General features: G+C 37.8%; 1 protein-coding gene across 1 annotated transcript; it reads left to right on the top strand.

Moving 5' to 3' along the window:
• The first annotated feature begins 65 nt into the window (after window positions 1-65).
• lrp3 (low density lipoprotein receptor-related protein 3) lies at window positions 66-19,227 on the top strand. The gene is made up of 8 exons (XM_067439848.1): window positions 66-824; window positions 3,349-3,487; window positions 6,651-6,856; window positions 8,361-8,755; window positions 9,256-9,477; window positions 9,954-10,426; window positions 11,509-11,641; window positions 13,542-19,227. The coding sequence occupies exons 1-8, from the start codon at window positions 740-742 to the stop codon at window positions 14,391-14,393; spliced, it is 2,505 nt and encodes an 834-aa protein (XP_067295949.1). The 5' UTR covers window positions 66-739; the 3' UTR covers window positions 14,394-19,227.
• The last annotated feature ends 149 nt before the right edge of the window (window positions 19,228-19,376 follow it).

Genomic DNA, 19,376 nt, shown 5'->3' with positions numbered 1-19,376 from the left:
ATAATAAAATGGTGCGCACGCCATGCGTTACAACGATGCATCCCTCCGTCCACGAGAGTGCAGGCTTTCACTGCCAGTTCACAGCTGGTAAGTCTTCTCAGAAAAAAAACATGAAAACAAACCAAGGCAATTTCAGAAAAATTGTGTCAGTGTACATGATTAGCCGACAGCAGAACGTCTTTCACAGTACCCCAGTCGATTAATTAAGACGTTACATTTGAGTTCAACATTTTGTCGTTTAGATCAGCAGGATTTTATATTGATCTCAGACAGTGTTATTTTGCATGAGATGCGCTCCAGCAGTCTGCGATGGACTGGAGTCCACTGAGCTGCATTGCCGCGATTACTTCACCCTGCATCAGGGCGCATTACATAATTGGCCATTTGGCCACTTATACAAGTAGTGGAACGATATTATTACTCGTCGATATATAGTGAAAATACAAGAAATAGTGGTGAATATGTAAATGTAAAAGGTTTAGAAATCGCCTCAAGAAAAGCAATTCCTTGGGAATCTTTGTGTCCTGTGTGTCCCACTGAACCTCCAATCCCGTCTCTCCCCTGAAGGTCTCTGCTTTTCCCTCCATACAGCGCAATGTGCCGCTCGAAAAGAGGGAGATACGTCGCTTTTGATGCTCGTGCAAGAAGTTAAATCCACCGTAAACGTGAAACCGACATGAGATACGTTGTCAAATATATCTGGATTATGAGGATGACCTGAGCTGTGAACAACAAGAAGATGATGGTGATGACGGAGAGAGTCGGGGCGATTCGGCTTTACCTTATGAAATGGATTTGTCTGCGCTGGGCTTGGGTTTGCGTGGGTAAGTGGACTTTTTTAGGGATTGTAATGTTATCACATATATAATTGTTTTGTATAGAACAAAAGAGTGAGGAGTACGGTAGGCTATTACATCTGAAGGTCCAATCACTTTTTATTACATTTCACCTTCTTTATGTATCCTCTCATATCAGAATAATATTAAATATTATTTAATATTTAAGACCTGATGCAGGTGATTTATAGGTTGAAGTATGGGAATGGCACCGATGACAAAGAAAGGTTAAACGGCGCGCGCAGGTTGTGCAGCATTCATACAGGGAAAATCCAGGAGGACAGATCAGCGTTTGGCTTGTTGCCATGACAGTTATAAACACGACGGTATCAGTCTCATCTCCTCGAAGACTGTCTGGGAAATTGTGCATTTTTTCGTACAGATTTGTATTATTGTGCAGTCTTTTATGGATAAAAAAAAAAAGCAAACTTAGTTGTTTACGTGCAGTTCTACACACCTTATTGTAATTAAAACCACATATCAGTTAATTACCACTGGGGGGAAAAACAACTCTTTTAAAATGGTTTGCTGCCCTCCCAATCTGGTCTGTTTGTTTGTTTGTTTGTTTAAAAGGTGTTTGGGAGACTTTTCAGCTGGTCAAACTGAGACCACCTAAACCTGCTGAACGCCAGCATCTCTCAGATTGGGAGAATACATTAAGAGAGTAGCCTAAGAGATTGTAGAGAGAATTTTTATTTTTAAGAATGGATATGATCAGATACTCTTATAACATGTTGATGACAGTGCCCAGTGAGTTTTTTAACTTCTCCATTATTCTGAGCATCAGTTTTGAGGATTAAATCTATGTCCACAACTAGACAGCATCAAAGCTAAAGCAACGTTCACAGTCTGCCAAGGATCTGATCTCAATCTATAGACGGCAGTCACGGCACTCTAGGCTTGTTTAAGAAATGCAGGATCTGTTGAGGTGAGCTAAACGCTCAACAAACAACCACAGATAGAAGAGAGAGAATATGTGAGAAAGAGACAACTGCTTTTAGCCAAGAAGATCCTCTCATATCAAAGAAAGAAGCACATGAAGAGAACGAATGTCTGTGTTTTATTGGAGCTCATATACAGTGAAGGGGTGGTGACAAAAGAGGGTTTGGTTGGGGGTGGGTGTGTGTTGATAGCACCTAGATCTCTTCGCCTCACACACAGACAAACAAAGGGACCTTCTTCTCTCTTTCTTTATCATTCTCATCCACACACATACAAGCCTTTCCCTTATACAGATATTCCTTGTCCAGGCATCCTCTCCTACTAAATGTGTTTATCACTGATATTTTTTGTACATTTTCCTTTTAGAGGATGTTCTGTCTGGTAAATAAAGACAATGAGGATGTTCATTCATGAGGATGTTCATAATGATTAAATAAAATAAAAAAATTAAAAAACACTGCAATCTCAGTAACATAAAAGTGTTCTTGTTTGTTTGAGAGGTGATTTTGTTAGAATTTCATTTTGAGAAGAGAAACAAAGGAGAAAAATCGATTTTCAGCAACCAAAAGATACAGAAAGAATATGGGGATGACTGATCTGAATTCATGTTATGTGTGCTCTTTGTATCTGGGGATGTAAAAGTATGTCAGGGAGGTGATGATGAACCTTGAGACTCGACATCTAAAAGTACTCAGAAATGATTTGTGCTTGTATTGCAGGGATTCCCCTGATCTCTTTCCTGTTCTCTCACACAAAGAGCAGGGTGTTAGCGTCTGCTTTTTAGCTTTGCCTAAGGCATTCAACCGCCCCTAGACAACATCATGTAGACCGCCCCCTAGACAACATTATATGTAGAGTAAAAACTGTTGATGGGTGGTGAATGAGAGGTGGGTACCCTGCAGGCTAATGCATAAGCGTTGGGGACATGATACATTTATATCGTCATGTGCTGCTGTTTATATTCAGGAATCTCACTTCATGCCAAACAAGGAAATATAAGAGAATTTTAAAATTGTGATTTCAATTTCTGATAAAAAGTCTGATAAAAAGTTACGTTTGTTATGTTCAGCTCTAAATATTATTATTATTGTTTATAATTTCTATTTATATATTATATTTAAAAACCCAGTAATCACAAATGACTGAAAAAGTCTTGAAGTATTATTATTTTTATTTCTACTATTAATAATAATTAAGTACAAACAATAAAATGGTTTATACCCAGTAATCACAAACGTTTAAACCTAAATCTCCTTTCTTTACAGATGTCAAATTGATACACGCATAAATAGACACAGTTCTTTAAAGAGACTACAGCAAAAGATGATGATGTTTAGAGAACAGCGAATAGCTATACATTCACTTGCACTTTCTTTTGCTTCCCAGACTATTTCTTCCTTGTCTTATTGTGTTTTTGTCTAGATGCGTAATCATTAGCACACACTCTCACACACTTCCACACTAAATTGAGTATTGTGTGTCTCTCTCTGATGTGACGTCATCTCAATCACAGTGTGACAGCTGTGTTCACACACAAACTGCGCTCATGTGTTCTCTGTGTGTTCCTCAGCTGCCTGTGGCGGTAAGGTGGAGTTACACACTGAGAGGAGAGGAGTGATCTACAGCCCATCATGGCCACTCAACTACCCGGCTGGAGTAAATTGCAGCTGGAATATACAGGGAAGCCGTGGAGATGTGATCACAATAAGGTAGACGCACACAAGCATTCTCTCACTGTGGTGATTAAATGAGCACTCACTGTCTTATTTATTTTTACCCTTACCCTCTTGGACATTTTTGTCTTTTCCATTTTTTTAAAAATCATTTTGCCTGTGTTATTACTACATTTCGGCACAGGTGTTTATATGAAGGTAAATTGATGCCATATAGAATTGCAAGCGTAGGGTAAGATTTGTGAAAGTGTACATAAGATTGCAAGCGTAAATTAAATTTGCATGCACAAGATAAGTTTTGCAAAGGTGTAAATTGCCTTTCAAGTGTAAGAAAAAATATTTGCAGCATTTTACTGTTATTCATAAGTGTAATTCATGTATTGTGAAACTGCAGCTTCATGTTAACGGGTGCGTGTGTGCTTGTAATATTTGAGATAGAAAAACTTTACTGTATTGCAAAAAACAAATCCAGTCATTGTGTGTCCCAGTGGAGTTTTGCTGCTATCTAATGGGGAAAAGTTGGCACTGCACCCAAACAAAATCTTACTGAAAGCTATTTTTTTTGAGATATCAAGCCCTCACATTTGTAACACCGCTTTTTTTTTATTTTTTTTTTAGAGTTCAACATGTTTCATAAAACATATATTTTATATAAAACTTTTTTAACTTTATAACATTTTTTGGTTTCACTTTTTTGACTTAAAAAATTTTCTGCCAAGGGTCTTCTTTAAGAAGAGACCAAACTTAAGTATGTGCTCCCAAGTTTCAGTTTTTTGACATGGACCTATGTGTAACTTTTTTAAATTGATGCACAAAGGTTAACATGATGCATTACAACATTATAATATCTGTTCAGCAGCTGTCCTGTTCGTGTGATCTTGATATAGGAAATAATGTTTTGCAAATTTGTCTCCTCTGTGCAAGAAAGAAATGCTGTTGTTCATGCTGTTGACAAATTTGACACTATTAGGGTCCCCAACAGTATTACTAGTGGTACAGCTTTTAATTGTATGAATATGATATTTCCATTACCAATGCAAGTTTTTTTTTCTTCTTTTTTTTCAAACTAACTGTTTTGTGCATTTCAGTGTTTATGAGCCTGTTTGCAAGTCTGGAGCATGTATATTGGTCTGTGCAGTCTTCCATTCGAAAGCGCCTAGACTGCTATATGACTAAAGCTGACTACAGGGATTTTATAATGTACTATTTCTCGCCTCTCATAGCACTGCTGTGTGTGTGTGTGTGTGTGTGGGCTTTGGCTCTGCTTTAATAAAGTGATTTTATCTAAAGGCATTACATCATCTCCTGATTCTCCTCAGAGATCTGTTGTTAGAGGAAACCCTAAGGTGAAAAAGGATGATAGTTCTGATAAAGAGATTTCCAAATGCTTTTAATGCATACTAGCAAATGACTCACTGTCTATAAGCTGCAGTAGAGGTATTTATTCTAAAGTCGATTAAACAGATTTCTCACATGGCCTCAGACGTATTGGCATATGGAAATCTGAACTAAGATTAATTAAAATGAAGATTTTCTTTCTTTCACTGATCTAGTTGACTTTTGACAGTTGACATTGTCTCTAGTCCCAGTCTAAAAAATAAAAAAAGCAGCAGTCCGCTGTCAAAAGTCAGCTAGATTACTAGATCAGTGAAATAAATTCTTTGTTTTAATTAAGATTAAGATTTTAAGTATTAATATTTGTAGTTATTTTTAAAGGAACTAATATTTTATTAGAGTTTTAGTTTAAATGTAATTATTGCTGGAAAGGAAATAGTTGTTATTCAGCGATTTTGTTTATAATCACTAGTCATGATTGCAATTTCGACATCTGTGTCAGCCAGACAAACAGTGTTGGCATATTGAAATCAGGAATTGCCACAACAATGTTTTAAAAACACAGAAAACTAAACATTTAAGCTTGTAGGGAATAAAAACCCTTATTTATGATCACCACATATAAGACACGATGGCACTGCAGCACTAGTGAAGTGATGGGTCTGCCAATTGGCCCAAAACTCCCTGGCGCTGGGCCCCAGGCCATCAGGCCATCAGGTCATCCATATTGCTGAGTCCTATCTAAACTGTTTAGAAGCCTTGCAGAATATGTATGTGCGTGTGCATTTGATTGACAGTCAGAGGAGTTTTGAATGTCTGTATTTGAATGACTATACAGAGTACTGCTGTGATAATAGAACATCAGGCCAGGCAGAGATTTGATTTCAATGATAGTGCGGATCAATTATGTATATCATATAAATAAAAAAGATGAAACTGAATTACTGTGTGGATTTTTTTGTGCTACACTTAAATCTAATCAATTGTTTTCATCATTCAAATGGCCATGAAACATCTTCAGACTTTTGTCATATCAAACAGTAGTGGAGACTTTAAGCAGTGCAATTTGGAGAGAGTGTGCAGGCGAAACAGATTAGAAAGAGAACGTAATGTTTTTAAGTTATTGGCTGCAAAAGGCCCATTCTTCTGTAATGGTACTGGATGCTGATTTTATCTCTGACGTGTGTGTGTGTGTGTGTGTGTGTGTGTGTGTGTGTGTGTGTGTGTGTGTGTGTGTGCACTGATAGCACTTCTGTACTCTATCTAATGTGATAATAGTTTCACTGCACATATTCTTTCCCTCTTTTGCTTATGAACTCTCTTTGGCATCTCATTTTGGTATTTCTGACATTATTAGGGTCATTTCTGTTATGTGGAAAATCAATATGAGTGTGTATTGCATTACAGTGTCGAACACAGGAAAAACTATGATTTTCAATAAAAAAATTGAGTACAAAGTAAGAATGTTTAATAAATTGGGATTAGAGAAACATAAGAAACATCAATAATATTTATTAATAAATTGGTATTATTTTGTTTTAGATATTGACATAAATCTGATATATTTAATTTAGTAACAAAAATATAAATCATGATTTTTTAATAAATAATTTGATTATTGTTTAATATCTTATACAATATATTAAAACAAATGTGATGGAAAAACATGCTGCAAAGTATGGATACTGTAAAATTGGTGTTGTATTTTTAGAACAATAATTTGAAATTTAAAAACAATTATTAACTCATTTATTGTGGCTCACACTTTTTTTGATGATATTGTTCCGTTGTCCATTATTGTACAGTGTAAGTGCTACTGAAGCAGTAGAGGGTCCATTAAGCACCATGTGTTTACTGTGTCCAGTTTTCACAGCTTCGATGTGGAGGACACTGGGGACTGCAGGGGGGACTGGCTGCTGCTCGGCCCCACATGGAAAGCTGAGTATCGCTTCTGTGGCTCAGTTCTTCCTCCTCCCTTCATCTCCTCCAGAGGGCGAGTCTGGGTCTACTTCCACTCTCAGGCCAACAGCTCTGGACAGGCACAGGGCTTCAGACTGTCTTATATACGAGGTGAGTGAGCTTACAGTGTGTATATGTTCAATTAGAGCCCATTCAAAAAATAATACACTCAAACATCATTTACTTGCTCATTATGCTCCTAACCCATATAACTGGTTTTCTTCTATGGAACATAAACATAGAATGAAAGAATAAAAAGAATTATGCTTTTTTTATATGACACAATGTTAAACAATTAAAGTAATTCATGCAATTTGTGCCCTTTAAAAGTAGCTCATGCAACAAATATTTCAAGTTTTTAAACAGTGTAAAAATGTATTTTCTATAATTTTCACTACTGCCATCACACACAAATTTGATTTATTCTTATGCACATTTAAATCTGGTGCTTCACGATCACGATTTATTGCGTGTCTCATGACCACTGTGAAGCTACTAATGTTGTTTTCTAATGTGTATGCATGTCTGCATTCAAAATTTGCCCCAGTTTAAAAGTTTGGGGTCGCTAAGATTTTTTAATGCATTTTTTATTAAAAAAAATACAGTAAAAACCATAATATTGTGAAATATTATTACAGAATAAATAACTGTTTTTTATTGTGATATATTTTAATGTAATGCATTCCTGTGATGGCAAAGTTGTATTTTCAGCGTCAATACTCCAGCCTTCAGTGTCACATGGTCCTTCAGAAATCAGAATATGTTTTTGAAAACTATGAGATTATATCAAAATATAATGTATTGTAAATGTAATGTATAATGTAAGAGAATTTGTAATGTAACATTATTATGTCTTTACTGCATATGCAAGTAAATGCATCCTTGCATGTATTCATCTCTTTAATAAAACACACAAAACATATTTTTTTAAATCTTACTTTACACCTTTGAACAGTGTTCAGAAGAAGTGGTGATGCCCAAATTCTGCTTTTGGTGATCTAGGGTTTAATACAAAATTATTTGATACTTTATTTATTTTCTTTTGAGTTTGAAATATTTCATCAGATTTAGTTGTGTTCTTACATTAGAAAGCATCTAAATCACAGACTCTTGCCAGGGCATATAGATTTACTGTAAGCGCAGACTGACCAGGCAAACGCAGGCTTAGCGGATCAATAGTGTATGACCATAGAGCCGTGATGAAGCGCTAATGCTTTGCAGCACTTGTCACATAATGTACTGTGTAAATTGATGTCCATATTTGGATAGCACTACTGTCAGTGTGGCTTAGATAGATCTCCACTGTTGATTATTTAGTTAGATCTAATATGTAGCTAATGAAGATGAAGAAGATAATGGGCTGTCATTACTCAACTCCACAGGGCATGTCTTGAGTGTGTGTGTGTGTGTGTGAGGGGTGAAATGCTGTGTTTGTGCATTTTCCTTAGAGGTGCAGTTCAATCAATAATACTGAACGGCTGTGTTTGTTAAGCCGTGACCAGGCAAACACCATCTGCAGAGTGGGTAGATTTGATTGGCTTATTTCAGGTGTCAGTGTTTACGTGAGCAAAAAACTCAACTCTCTTTTTCTCTCTGTCTGTTTTGTTCTTGTTAGGTCGACTGGGTCAGAGTAGTTGTGAGAACGATGAATACTTATGTGGAAACGGTAAGTGCGTTCCACGTTCCTGGCGCTGTAATGGATTGGATGAGTGCGGAGACAATACAGATGAAAGGATCTGTGCCGCCCCACCCACATCCGCCCGGGTGAGTCTGTGTCCGCCAGGCACCTTGCAGTGCTCTGATATCCAATCTACCCGCTGTCTGCCGGTATCTCTGCGCTGTAATGGAGCCCGGGACTGCCCTGATGGATCCGACGAGGCCCACTGCCCCGACACGTCCTGTGGAAAACGCTTAGTCAACTTTTATGGGACGTTTGCCTCACCTGATTTTTTCCGTCCAAACAGAAGCAGCGGCACAGATCTTCACTGCACGTGGTTCCTGGACACACAAGTATGATGAGAACCTCAGTCATTCTCATTTTAGGTTGCCTTTCTGCAAAATTTGTCTTTATGACATTGAATCATTACAGCATTGTAAATATGAGGTTGTTTTATTTGGGTGGGTATTATTATTTTTTCCTTGTGTACATGGGTAACTACTATATTTCTACATTTCCATAAGGACCACCTATTGTGAGAGAGTGATTTTGCATTTTCATTCAGCCCATCTGCTGTTTTTGTTCATTAGGCTGAAATGTGCAGTTTATTGTTTCGTAAAAAATGTGTACTTTGTCAAAACATGTATTATTTGAACTGTAAAGTTGTTTAAATCATAGTTTTTAATGTAATTATCATAGACATTGGTGTTGTTTCAAAACAATGTTGCTACCAAAACAACATGGTGTTCTAATCTAATATCAGAATTTTCTAGTCACTTTTTTTTTTGCCAATCTGGAATTTGCAAGTGTGATTAAATCACTCACGGTGTTCCTATTGACTGTTTTGCTTCAGGACCCAAAGCCGCTGGTGCTGCAGGTGGACCTACAGCTGGGTGTGGGAGACTCTGTGCGTGTTTACGATGGTTTGGGAGAGCGCGCAGAACGTCTTCTGCAGAGTCTGTCTCACCATAATAATCACAGACGAGCTCTTTTGGAGTCTTCCCAGGGACAGATGAGTGTCTTCTACCACGCTAAACCACACAGCCCTGGACACGGATTCAATGCCACTTACCAGGTCTCTTATTCTCGGTGATGCTAATGATCATTTGTACGCTTCCTGGCTGCTGATCAATTATGCTCTCCGTTTTTCATGGACATTGTCTGTGTTGTTGGACTACTTTGCATCAGTACAATGTAAAATCTGTTTTAACCTCACACAAAAGTCAATTCACTGATTCAGAAAACTAGAAAACACTTCCTTCCTCTGACCAGCTCTAATCTTATTGTTCGGCTATATGGAACTTCTGGTTGCAAAGGCAGACAGATTTTTTATTTTTGCCCAAGTTTGCCAAGTTAATAACAAGTGTTTGAATGTTTTGTTTGAGGCACTTAGTAACAAGCTTCGGTTCATATAAAGAAGTTAATACTTTTATTTGGCAAGGATGCATTACATTACATAAGCAATACTTTGAAATAATTTGTGCTTACTACATTTTGTTTTTGATTTTGATTATGATGGACACTCTGTGACACTGATGGTGTTCTCTGCAGGTTAAGGGATACTGTTTTCCAGGTGAGCATCCTTGTGGCACAGACGAGGGCTGTTACTCTGAGCTGCAGCGCTGTGATGGCTACTGGCATTGTCCTGGGGGCCGAGATGAGGAGGACTGCCCGCTGTGCCAGCCAGGAGAGTATCCCTGTGAAGGTGGCAGCGGGGCATGTTACTCAGCTTCTGAGCGGTGTAACAACCAGAAGAAATGCCCCGATGGCTCGGATGAGAAAAATTGCTTTGACTGCCAGCCTGGAAACTTCCACTGCGGAACCAACCTGTGCATCTTTGAGACGTGGCGGTGCGACGGGCAAGAGGACTGTCTCGATGGCAGTGATGAAAGAGACTGTCTGGCGTCTGTGCCCAGAAAGGTGATTACAGCGGCTCTGATTGGCAGCTTGGTCTGCGGGCTGCTGCTGGTCATTGCACTGGGTTGTGCCTTTAAACTCTATTCACTCAGGACAAGAGAATACAGGTGAGGGCATTTCCATCTTCTTCCTGCCTGCTTTTAAACTCCAAGCAAAAAAAGTCAGGAATTATATAGTGATTCCTGGGTTTTTCGTAATTTTTTTCCAAGGTATGTCCTTATTTAAAAAAAATATTATTGTTTATTTTATCTGTATTTTTATTTTCTTAATAAAACACACACACACACAAACACACACACACACACACACACACACACACACACACACATGACAATCCAAATTATGTAAAATAATATTATTTTGGATTATTTTTGTTAATCCGTAAATACAGTAAAAACAGTATTATTGTTAAATATATTTACACAATTTAGAATATATTTATTTTAAAATGTAATTTATTCCTGTGATGACAGCTGAATTTTCAGCATCATTACTCCAGTCTTCAGTGTCACATGATTCTTCAGAAATCATTCTAATATGCTGCTTTGTTTAATATCAGTGTTGTAAACAGTTGTGCTGCTTAATATTTTTGTTGAATGGGTGATTCATATTTTCAATAAGTTCAAAAGAACAGCATTTATGACAAAATGTTAAGAACATTTTTATGACTTTTTGCAGTGTCGGTCTTTATCCTTCTTTTTCCTTCTTTTTTCCCTGCAAAGTTTAGTATTTTGTGCTAAATAGATACACACTGTAGTCCAATTCATTTTTTTCTTGTACTTAGACACACACATAGTCAGTGAGGAACAGAAATGATTAAGTCCTTCTTAAAACCAATTGTTGATCCCAATGAAAGAAAGAAAACATGAAATGAAGGATGACCTTCCCGTTTAACTTTAAACATAATTGGATCTCCAGTAACAGCCCAATTGTTGCTCTGGGGATGATGCACAGTTTTTCTCCAGTTAGCCTTGAAAAGACACAGCAGCACCCAAAATATCTGCACTTCATCAAACTGTCAAAGTACCGCTGGTTCTCAGCTACTGGAGATTCTCAAGAGATGCCCTGCCTGCATGTTTTCAGTAGCTTCCCTTTTTAAAAAGACCCTTTTTTTTCCCGTACATTTTTAAATGGCATCAATCAGCATATTTATAAAACGACTCTTTGTATGTTCCTATTTTTTCATTAGAGCTTTTGAAACCCAGATGACCCGACTAGAGGCGGAGTTTGTTCAGAGGGAGGCTCCGCCCTCTTATGGTCAACTGATAGCTCAAGGCCTCATACCTCCAGTGGATGACTTTCCAGTCTACAACCCCACGCAGGTGTGAATATGATATTGAATTTGAAATGAGGTAGTATACAGGATTTAAATTTAAATTTGAGTTTAAGGAAGTACAATTTAAAGGAACTGAAATCATATAACTGCAATGTGTCATTTTTAAATAGAAAAGGATGACAAAGTTTGAATGATGTCTGAAAGTTAAAAAAAGTTCTGCAGATTGATGTGTTTGAAATGTTACCCTTTAGAAATGTGTAATTTTTAAAATGAGGATTTTTGCAGTAAACTATCCAAAAACCAAAAGGCCAGTTTTATATATTTTGTAAACTATTTGTAAATTTTAAGAAAATTGCTATTTTAACCAAGGAACCAGGACCGGGAGTTGCCTGTCAATTACGTCATATATGCGTTACCCTCAGTTTCCGGTTTTATTCTGCAGAAGCTCTTTACTCTTAGCAGAGTGCAAATGTCACAGCAGCCGCCGAGTGAACGCACAGAGTAACATCATAACATCATTTTAAACATACCTAAGTGTATCTAATATGATAAACAGAGCTGAGTTACCTCATTCTCATGACCGGAAAAGCGGAAATGGCACCAGCAACTGTGTCCCTTCATAATAAAAGTTCTGCTGCTCCGCGAGCCGTGTGTTGCTCAACAATCGCTCCAGCGGCTTTGGTCAGCTCTACAACACTCTGTCCTGCTCTGCTTCACACTACAGTAATGTTAATAATCGCATTCCTGAACATGAGCCCTATCCCGATTCTTTTCCAGCAGCTGTGAGGTGAAGACCACATGTCCCAAGATTCTGAGCTCAAACTTGGCGACATCAAACTACACCTTTGTTTTGAATAGTGTTATATATGTGAATAGCTCTAGTGCAGCTTTAATTTATTTACTGATTAAACTGAATTAATTTTTAGACCTGAAATGAAAATTTGTCAGTTGTAATTGAGTAAAGTCAATTTTCTTTAATTCAAATTTAGTTCCACTTCCTGTAGGTTGTGCTAGTTCAGTTAAGAGTCCCACAAAGACATTGAAGGAACTGTATGTAAGAAATGTATTTCAATGAATCATAAAATGGCCCTGATATGTCACTAGACATTAAGAAATCATGTTGATTTCAAATACTTATATCACTGACAACAGTCTGGCCAGGATATTGTCATTTAAAAGTTGTTTGTTGCAGCCCTCAACTGATGTTGATGTAGACATGTTGTGTTTTGGCCTGAAGCTCCACCCTCCACCTATTGACCAATCATGAAGTCAGTAGTGTTTCTGCATCCGGGTTGCCAGCTCTGCTGTAGTTACCATAGCTGCAGCTACAATCGTTACTGCTGGATCTGACAACCTCGAGTCAGGGGGAGGACGAGAGGGGATACACCTGCAGTACCGGTTTTGGCCACAATCTTACACTTGCTTTAAGCAAACAAATATAACAAACAAAATAATAAAAATGACAATTTCCCACTAAATTGCTTTTTTTATCTGTTATCTGAGTCTTTCTCCTGCTCTCTTTCTGATAAAATAGTTCTCAACTCAAAAGCTATAGCCATGACATTTATTAATAGACTGTATATTTTTATTTCTACAAATTAGCAAAAGAGTCTCCAGATAAGATGTGTAAGAAATTAGATCTAAACACACAAGAGCATGTAATAACAAAAACAAATGTCTTGAAATAAAACAATGAACAATGTCTTGAGCTGTGGTAGTTTAATTATTGAAAAATAATGCACATATACACGGTGAATTACCACCTATGGTGAAGATTATTTTTCAAGTATTCAACGGCCCTTTGTCAATTATTTAGTATTTACGGAAGTACGGGAGTTTGTATCATGTGATTAAAAAGACAAATACTGTCTCCATGGCAACTGTAGAGAGTCCAACTGAATAACTGACAGTTATTTGATAGTTTCCATTTTCTGTGTCTCTTTTAGGCGTCTGTTCTGCAGAATCTCCGTTTGGCTATGCGGAGGCAGATTCGCCGTCACTCCTCACGTCGTTCCTCGTCACGGCGGCGGCTTGGTCGTCTGTGGAATCGCCTCTTCCATCGTGGCTCTCGATTACGGGGTCAGATCCCTCTCCTCACCCCCCCGGGTCACACGCACACAAACGCGCACCCCGATCTGAGCCTCCATAGCTACAATACAGCGGACGATGGGGGCGAGGAGTCGCGAGAGAGTGAGGGACAGACTCCGCTTCCCTGTTCGACGCTGGCGCTGGGATTGGCGCTGCAGGCTCACACTGAGGTACTCTGCCTACCTGACAGAGAATCTCCGGCCTCTCCTCTCTCTCTGCCCTCGCCCACTTCGCCCCGCTCCACTTCTGACACCCTCGAGGATGAAGATGATGAAGATGACAGAAGTTCAGAGGGGATGAGAGCGAGATCCAAACAGGGCATTTCCCCGAAACAAAAAGATGGTGATAGTCCTGCTGGACCCCCTGATAGCCCCAAGCGCAGCACAAGCCGGTCGAGATCCTCCAGACGGCTGGTGCAGGAACTGGCTGCAGAGCTCAGAGGAGTCTCTCTCCTACGCTACACCTCTGTGGGCATCTCGCCGCTTTCTTCCCCCGAATCACCCACGTCCTCCAGTGGTCAGTCTGAGGAGCAGAGGAGCTTTCCTACATTCAGAAAACCACATATGGACGCACACACAGACTTGCTCACAAACGCTCACGGACACTCCAGGAAATCATCAGGGACGGAAGATGTTCCTGGTGACTGCGTCAGGCTTTGCAGACTCACAACTAGTGAGGAAGATGATGATGAGATTTTGTTAGTGCACTGAGAAGCCTTTATCAACCTCCCTATTCTGATTTTGTGCCAATACAATGAGCCTTACCAGGTTCAACCAACAGCCTTCCATCTAGAGTCATAAAGTGCATTTACATGCAGTTATAATCAAGCTTTTTGCATAGTCGAACTACAGTCTTCATCTGACTGTATATATGACACAATTTGAATGCAAATATTTGAAGGATTAAATACATGTTAAGCATCAACCTGGAAAAGTCAAATTACAGTCACGTCTGGGTCTGTTAGTCCGATTTTGCAAAAACCAGACAGATACTATTTCAGTCAGGCTGAAGCGTTTACATGAGATTTAAAAATAATAATAAATGATTGCTTTAGTTAGACGGAAATTGAAGTGCATATAAACATATAGTACCGTTCAAATTTTTGGGGTCGGTTAAAAAAAAAAAGATATTCTATTCAGCAAGAATGCATTATATTAATTAAGAGACTTTTGCATTGTTACAAAATGTGTCAATTTAAAATAAATGCTGTTCTAGAATGTTTCATAATCAAATAAAAAAGCTAAAATATTAAGCAGCACAATTTTTTTCAACATTAATAATATAATAAGAAATCTTTCTTGAGCAACAAATCAATTGATTTCTGAAGAATCATGTGACACTGAAGACTAGAATAATGATGCTGACAATTCAGTTTTGCCATCATAGGAAGAAATTACATAAAATATAACAATAAAAAACGGTTATAATTTTTTTTGATGATATTTCACAATGTTACTGATTTACTGTATTTTTGATAAAATGATCATTTGTTTTTTTTAAACATCATTGACTTGATGTTAAAAAATATAATCTTACCAACCCCAAAACTTTTGAACGGTAGTGTACTTGCAAATTTGGAGCCTTGTTGCAGAATGTTTGCCCTGTCCGAGTAGAACACAGATGAGTCGACCTCAGCTCAGACCCTGCAGAGTGTTTTCTTAGGTCATACTTAGGTGATCTCACAGTTCAGCTCCAGCATTCAGTATGATTATTCACATGCTAGAAATCACCAAAAACCATAACATCACTACAGCACACATATGTGCGTGCATACATCCTACCCCTTGTGGAATAACATGTCAATAACACAGAACTTCATATGCCTGAATCTCTGCTTCTCATCAATAACATTGTGCTATGATCTTCAGAAATCTCCTCTCACCTCCCCAAAGCCTTATAAGAGATTCACCACGTCGCCTACAGAGGGTAACATTCCTGCACTCATTTCATTTTTATATGAACCAGACAGTTCTGTCAGATCTGAAAGTTTGTTGGTTGTGCTCTGTTATATATAAATACACCCGTACAAAAGTTTGTGGTCAGTAAGTTTTTTTTTTGTTGTTGTTTTTTATGGTTTTGAAAGTCTTGCTCACCAAGGCTACATTTATTTGATCAAAAACTGTAAAAAAAACAACAATTACAGAAAAAACCTTAATGTATTTTATGCAAAAAATCTTGCTAAATAAAAGTATTCGTTTATTTTACAAAAATCATACTGACTCCAAACTTTTGATTGGCAGTGTAAGATTGTATAACCTTGGACTACTGGAGATTTTTGCTGATTTAGTTGTGATTTATATCAGTTTTTTTTGTATTTAAGGTTTAATTTTTTAGTCTGGCCACCAGACTAATATAATGGCAGGTCCAACAATGACATGAGTTAATGTTCAGAAGCTTTCCCCCCGTGTAAAAGACAGTGAGTCTTTTCTTAAGGGAAGCAGAACTCAGGGATTGTATAATAGTTAATGAGAGAGAAGCAGTTAACATGGATATCCTTGTTATCAGCGGTAGTCTGAAGTTCTGAAACGCCATCACAGAGTCATGGGAAAATGACTCAATATCACATTTGTGTTGGAGCTCACACCAGTTTGTGTCTTTGTTTTTCAATTTAATTTGCAGTCATGCATTTTGGCACTTGAGGAACTTGTTTGCCAGTAATATTACTTTGCTGCCTTTTCCCATGGTGAAGAGTTCAGATGCAAAAACCTCTAAGTTTATTTGGTATATGTTTTCTTTTAAATTAGCATTTTTTAAATCAGACTTTTTTGTTTAGGTTCGGTAATTTCACTTTAAATGCAATGAAAAGGTTATTGGTCAGTTATTGAAATGCCTTATTTAAAAAATGTCACTTTTGTCAATTCATGGGTATTTAACAAATTTACTGTAAGTATTTTGCTGCAAAACCAGCAAATGTGTGCTTGTGTGCCAACCATGTGTGCTTTATTTTTTGTAAAATCCTCTAAGTCCACCTGTTTGGACAAAAAGACAGTAAACAGAAGCATTTTGTTTTTCAAGTATTTGCACTTTATCAGTGTTCTTCTTTGGAAAACTTTTACTTCACAACATTCCAAAACATAATATTGTACCTTTTACAGCAACACATTTCATATTGAATATTATTTAATACTTAATTACATAAAAAATGTAGTACTGTATACTTTTACTCAAGTAAAAGTAATCAAAGTTTTACTTAAGTACAAGTAAGAAAGTACTATATTTTTAGTGTAATTAAGTTAGCCTAGAAATCTAGACGCTAGCGGCAGCAAATCTAATTTGCCTGTGAGTGTCGTCTGGCAACTCTCAATACCCTTCTGAGCTGTATTCCCCTAACTCTTGCCGGGCCAATCACATCGTGGATAGAGTCGGTGGGCGGGGCCATAATGACGACGGCCGAGTTGCGTTTGCGTGCTTCTAGTAAACACAGAAACTGGCGAACGGCGGTCTTTCGAATCAGCTTTGACTGCGACTCTGGAAGACTTGGAGTTAAGCTTTTCTCTGAGAAAAGAACAAAGAACGGCACTGAAGTCATTCTTAAAAAGGGAAGATGTGTTCGGAGTTTTGCTGACCGCGGCGAATGTTTAATCTATCAACTAGCTCTGCTTCACCTTGCAGTTGCTCTGGCTGATTGTAGCGCTATCCTATCGCGTGCAGAGGGAGTTTGAAAGACAACCGTTTATCCCGCCCCTCGGATTGAGCCCTGTCTATGGTGAGTTTCCAGACCAAACATCTTGATGTGGGTCTGGCTTGTCAGGCTATAATTAAGTAACATTAAGTAAGAAAACAACTTTTATTTATGAAATGTAGTGCAGTAAAAAGTATGACACTATATATTATGCTTTGGAATGCAGTGAAGTAAAAGGTATATACTTAAAAATGTAGGCTACTTGAGTATAAAGTAAAAATACTCCACTACCGTCCGCCACTAAAGGTGGCGGGTTTTACTGGAAACATTGTAAATGATGAAAGCAGAATTCAAAATGGAACAATAAAGAAACAGATCCACACAGTAGGGGATCTGTGGTGCAAGGTGATTGCCACATCCGTTTCTGTCGCACAAGGAGCACTGTTATCCTGTCTAAACTAAATCCTGTTAAAAAAGGAGCACTAAATCCTGTCATTGCAACTGTAACGACGGAAGCTTGGCAAACATAAGACGGCTCTTTCGCGCATGTGTCATTCATCTTGAAATCATTCGATTCATGAATTATGTGGACTTAGAGGATTTTGCTGACAAAGTGGCGTTTAGAGTTTTTTGTCAACAGACTGTTATTTCTGAATTGGCTGATGCTGGGATTTAGCGTGTTTGAAATGAAAGTATTTGATAAACGTATACTATGTGCGGAGGGCATTCGCTCACTCTCATTAACACATTTCTGACAGAGGTGGCGTTTAGAGGCTTTTGCACCTGGACTCTGTATGTTCTGTGTTTTTAAATATAGTGCCACATACTCTGTGCAAGTCATACTTGCTGCTTTAGCACACTTGGTCCTAGTCCAAGCTTGGAAATAATAACTGATCGAACTAAAAGGCTGGTCCCATCTTTGAAGAGTCAGTCTGTTCCTTCATCTCATTCTCTCTGCTGGCCGACTGGTTGTTATTTCACACCTGTCTCCATCCTCCATGCTCAGACTGTAGGATCTCTTGTTTGATCCCAGAGGTTCAAGAATGTGCCATTTCAGAGATTGACATATTTTATACAGTAAATGATGCAAATTATGTTTAATTACAATATGAAGCATTTTAATTCAGTGCCATTAGAAAAGTCCTGCATTGTCTGGGTTCAATTGGCTTAAAAATGACTAAGATACTTTACTTGCTTGCAGTATCTTTGACATTTTCTAAATAGTGTCCTTTATTTGCTAAAGAATTTAATACAATTTAATAGAAGAGATCAATCATCAGATACAGCCAGTAACGTGTTTGGGGTTATCCATCCAGCAGCTTAAAACCTAGACCAGTGGTTCTCAACCTTTTTGTCTAACACAATATTTGAAGACCCCCGTTTTTAATAACATAAACTAGCAGTGTTGAAATATTTAATTAATCAAGATTAATTTTGGGGTTCCACAAGTTTAAATAACTTTAAATTTGAATAAAAAACAAAAGGTATTGAGGGGAATTTTTTATTTTATTTTGAGAATTTGTGTGTTTAGCGTTTTAATTAAGTTATTTTAATTTAAATTAACATAATTTTAAGTCAGCCCCCTTGGAAGTTTACTAGAGGCCCCTGGTTGAGAACCACTGCCCTGGACTGATTTCTCTCTTCTTCTTCTTTTTCATTGCAGTCTATGGTTGCCTTTAACCATATTTTGTAAATATATTTAATATTTAATTTTTCCCCCCTTCCACACAGGTTGTGTGGTCATGGTCAAGGTTGATACATGTTTGAAAAGGTTTTGATGGATTTCATTTCCTGGAAGGATGAAAAATACTTTGTGTTTACTTGTACCTTGCATTAAACGCACATTTCTCATAAGATATTGAGACTAATTTATTGTTATCTGGATAGTCATTTGTAAAAATAATCTTCCCTGAAGAACGCAATTAGCCTTTTAGCGTGTATAGACGAGAGGTCATATTACAGAAACTTCCTGTTTTAAGCTAATCCTCGCCATATTTACTAAACAGATACTAAAGGCTGCGCCCTCCGGAGGTTGTATTTATCGGCTGCTTGAGTTATCTAAGATTTTAGG

This window comes from Pseudorasbora parva, chromosome 1 (assembly GCF_024679245.1).
Source record: "Pseudorasbora parva isolate DD20220531a chromosome 1, ASM2467924v1, whole genome shotgun sequence".
In the NCBI taxonomy this organism is placed as follows: Eukaryota; Metazoa; Chordata; class Actinopteri; order Cypriniformes; family Gobionidae; genus Pseudorasbora; species Pseudorasbora parva.
This window is presented reverse-complemented; position numbering and strand designations above follow the sequence as displayed.

What these genes read in the sequence shown, in the direction of transcription:
- lrp3 (XM_067439848.1), top strand. Translation starts at nt 740, where the DNA reads ATGATGGTGATGACGGAGAGAGTCGGGGCGATTCGGCTTTACCTTATG. An exon ending in CTCAGGACAAGAGAATACAG is followed by an intron (nt 10,427 to 11,508) that starts GTGAGGGCATTT and finishes TTTTTTCATTAG; the next exon opens with AGCTTTTGAAACCCAGATGA. An exon ending in CAGTCTACAACCCCACGCAG is followed by an intron (nt 11,642 to 13,541) that starts GTGTGAATATGA and finishes TGTCTCTTTTAG; the next exon opens with GCGTCTGTTCTGCAGAATCT.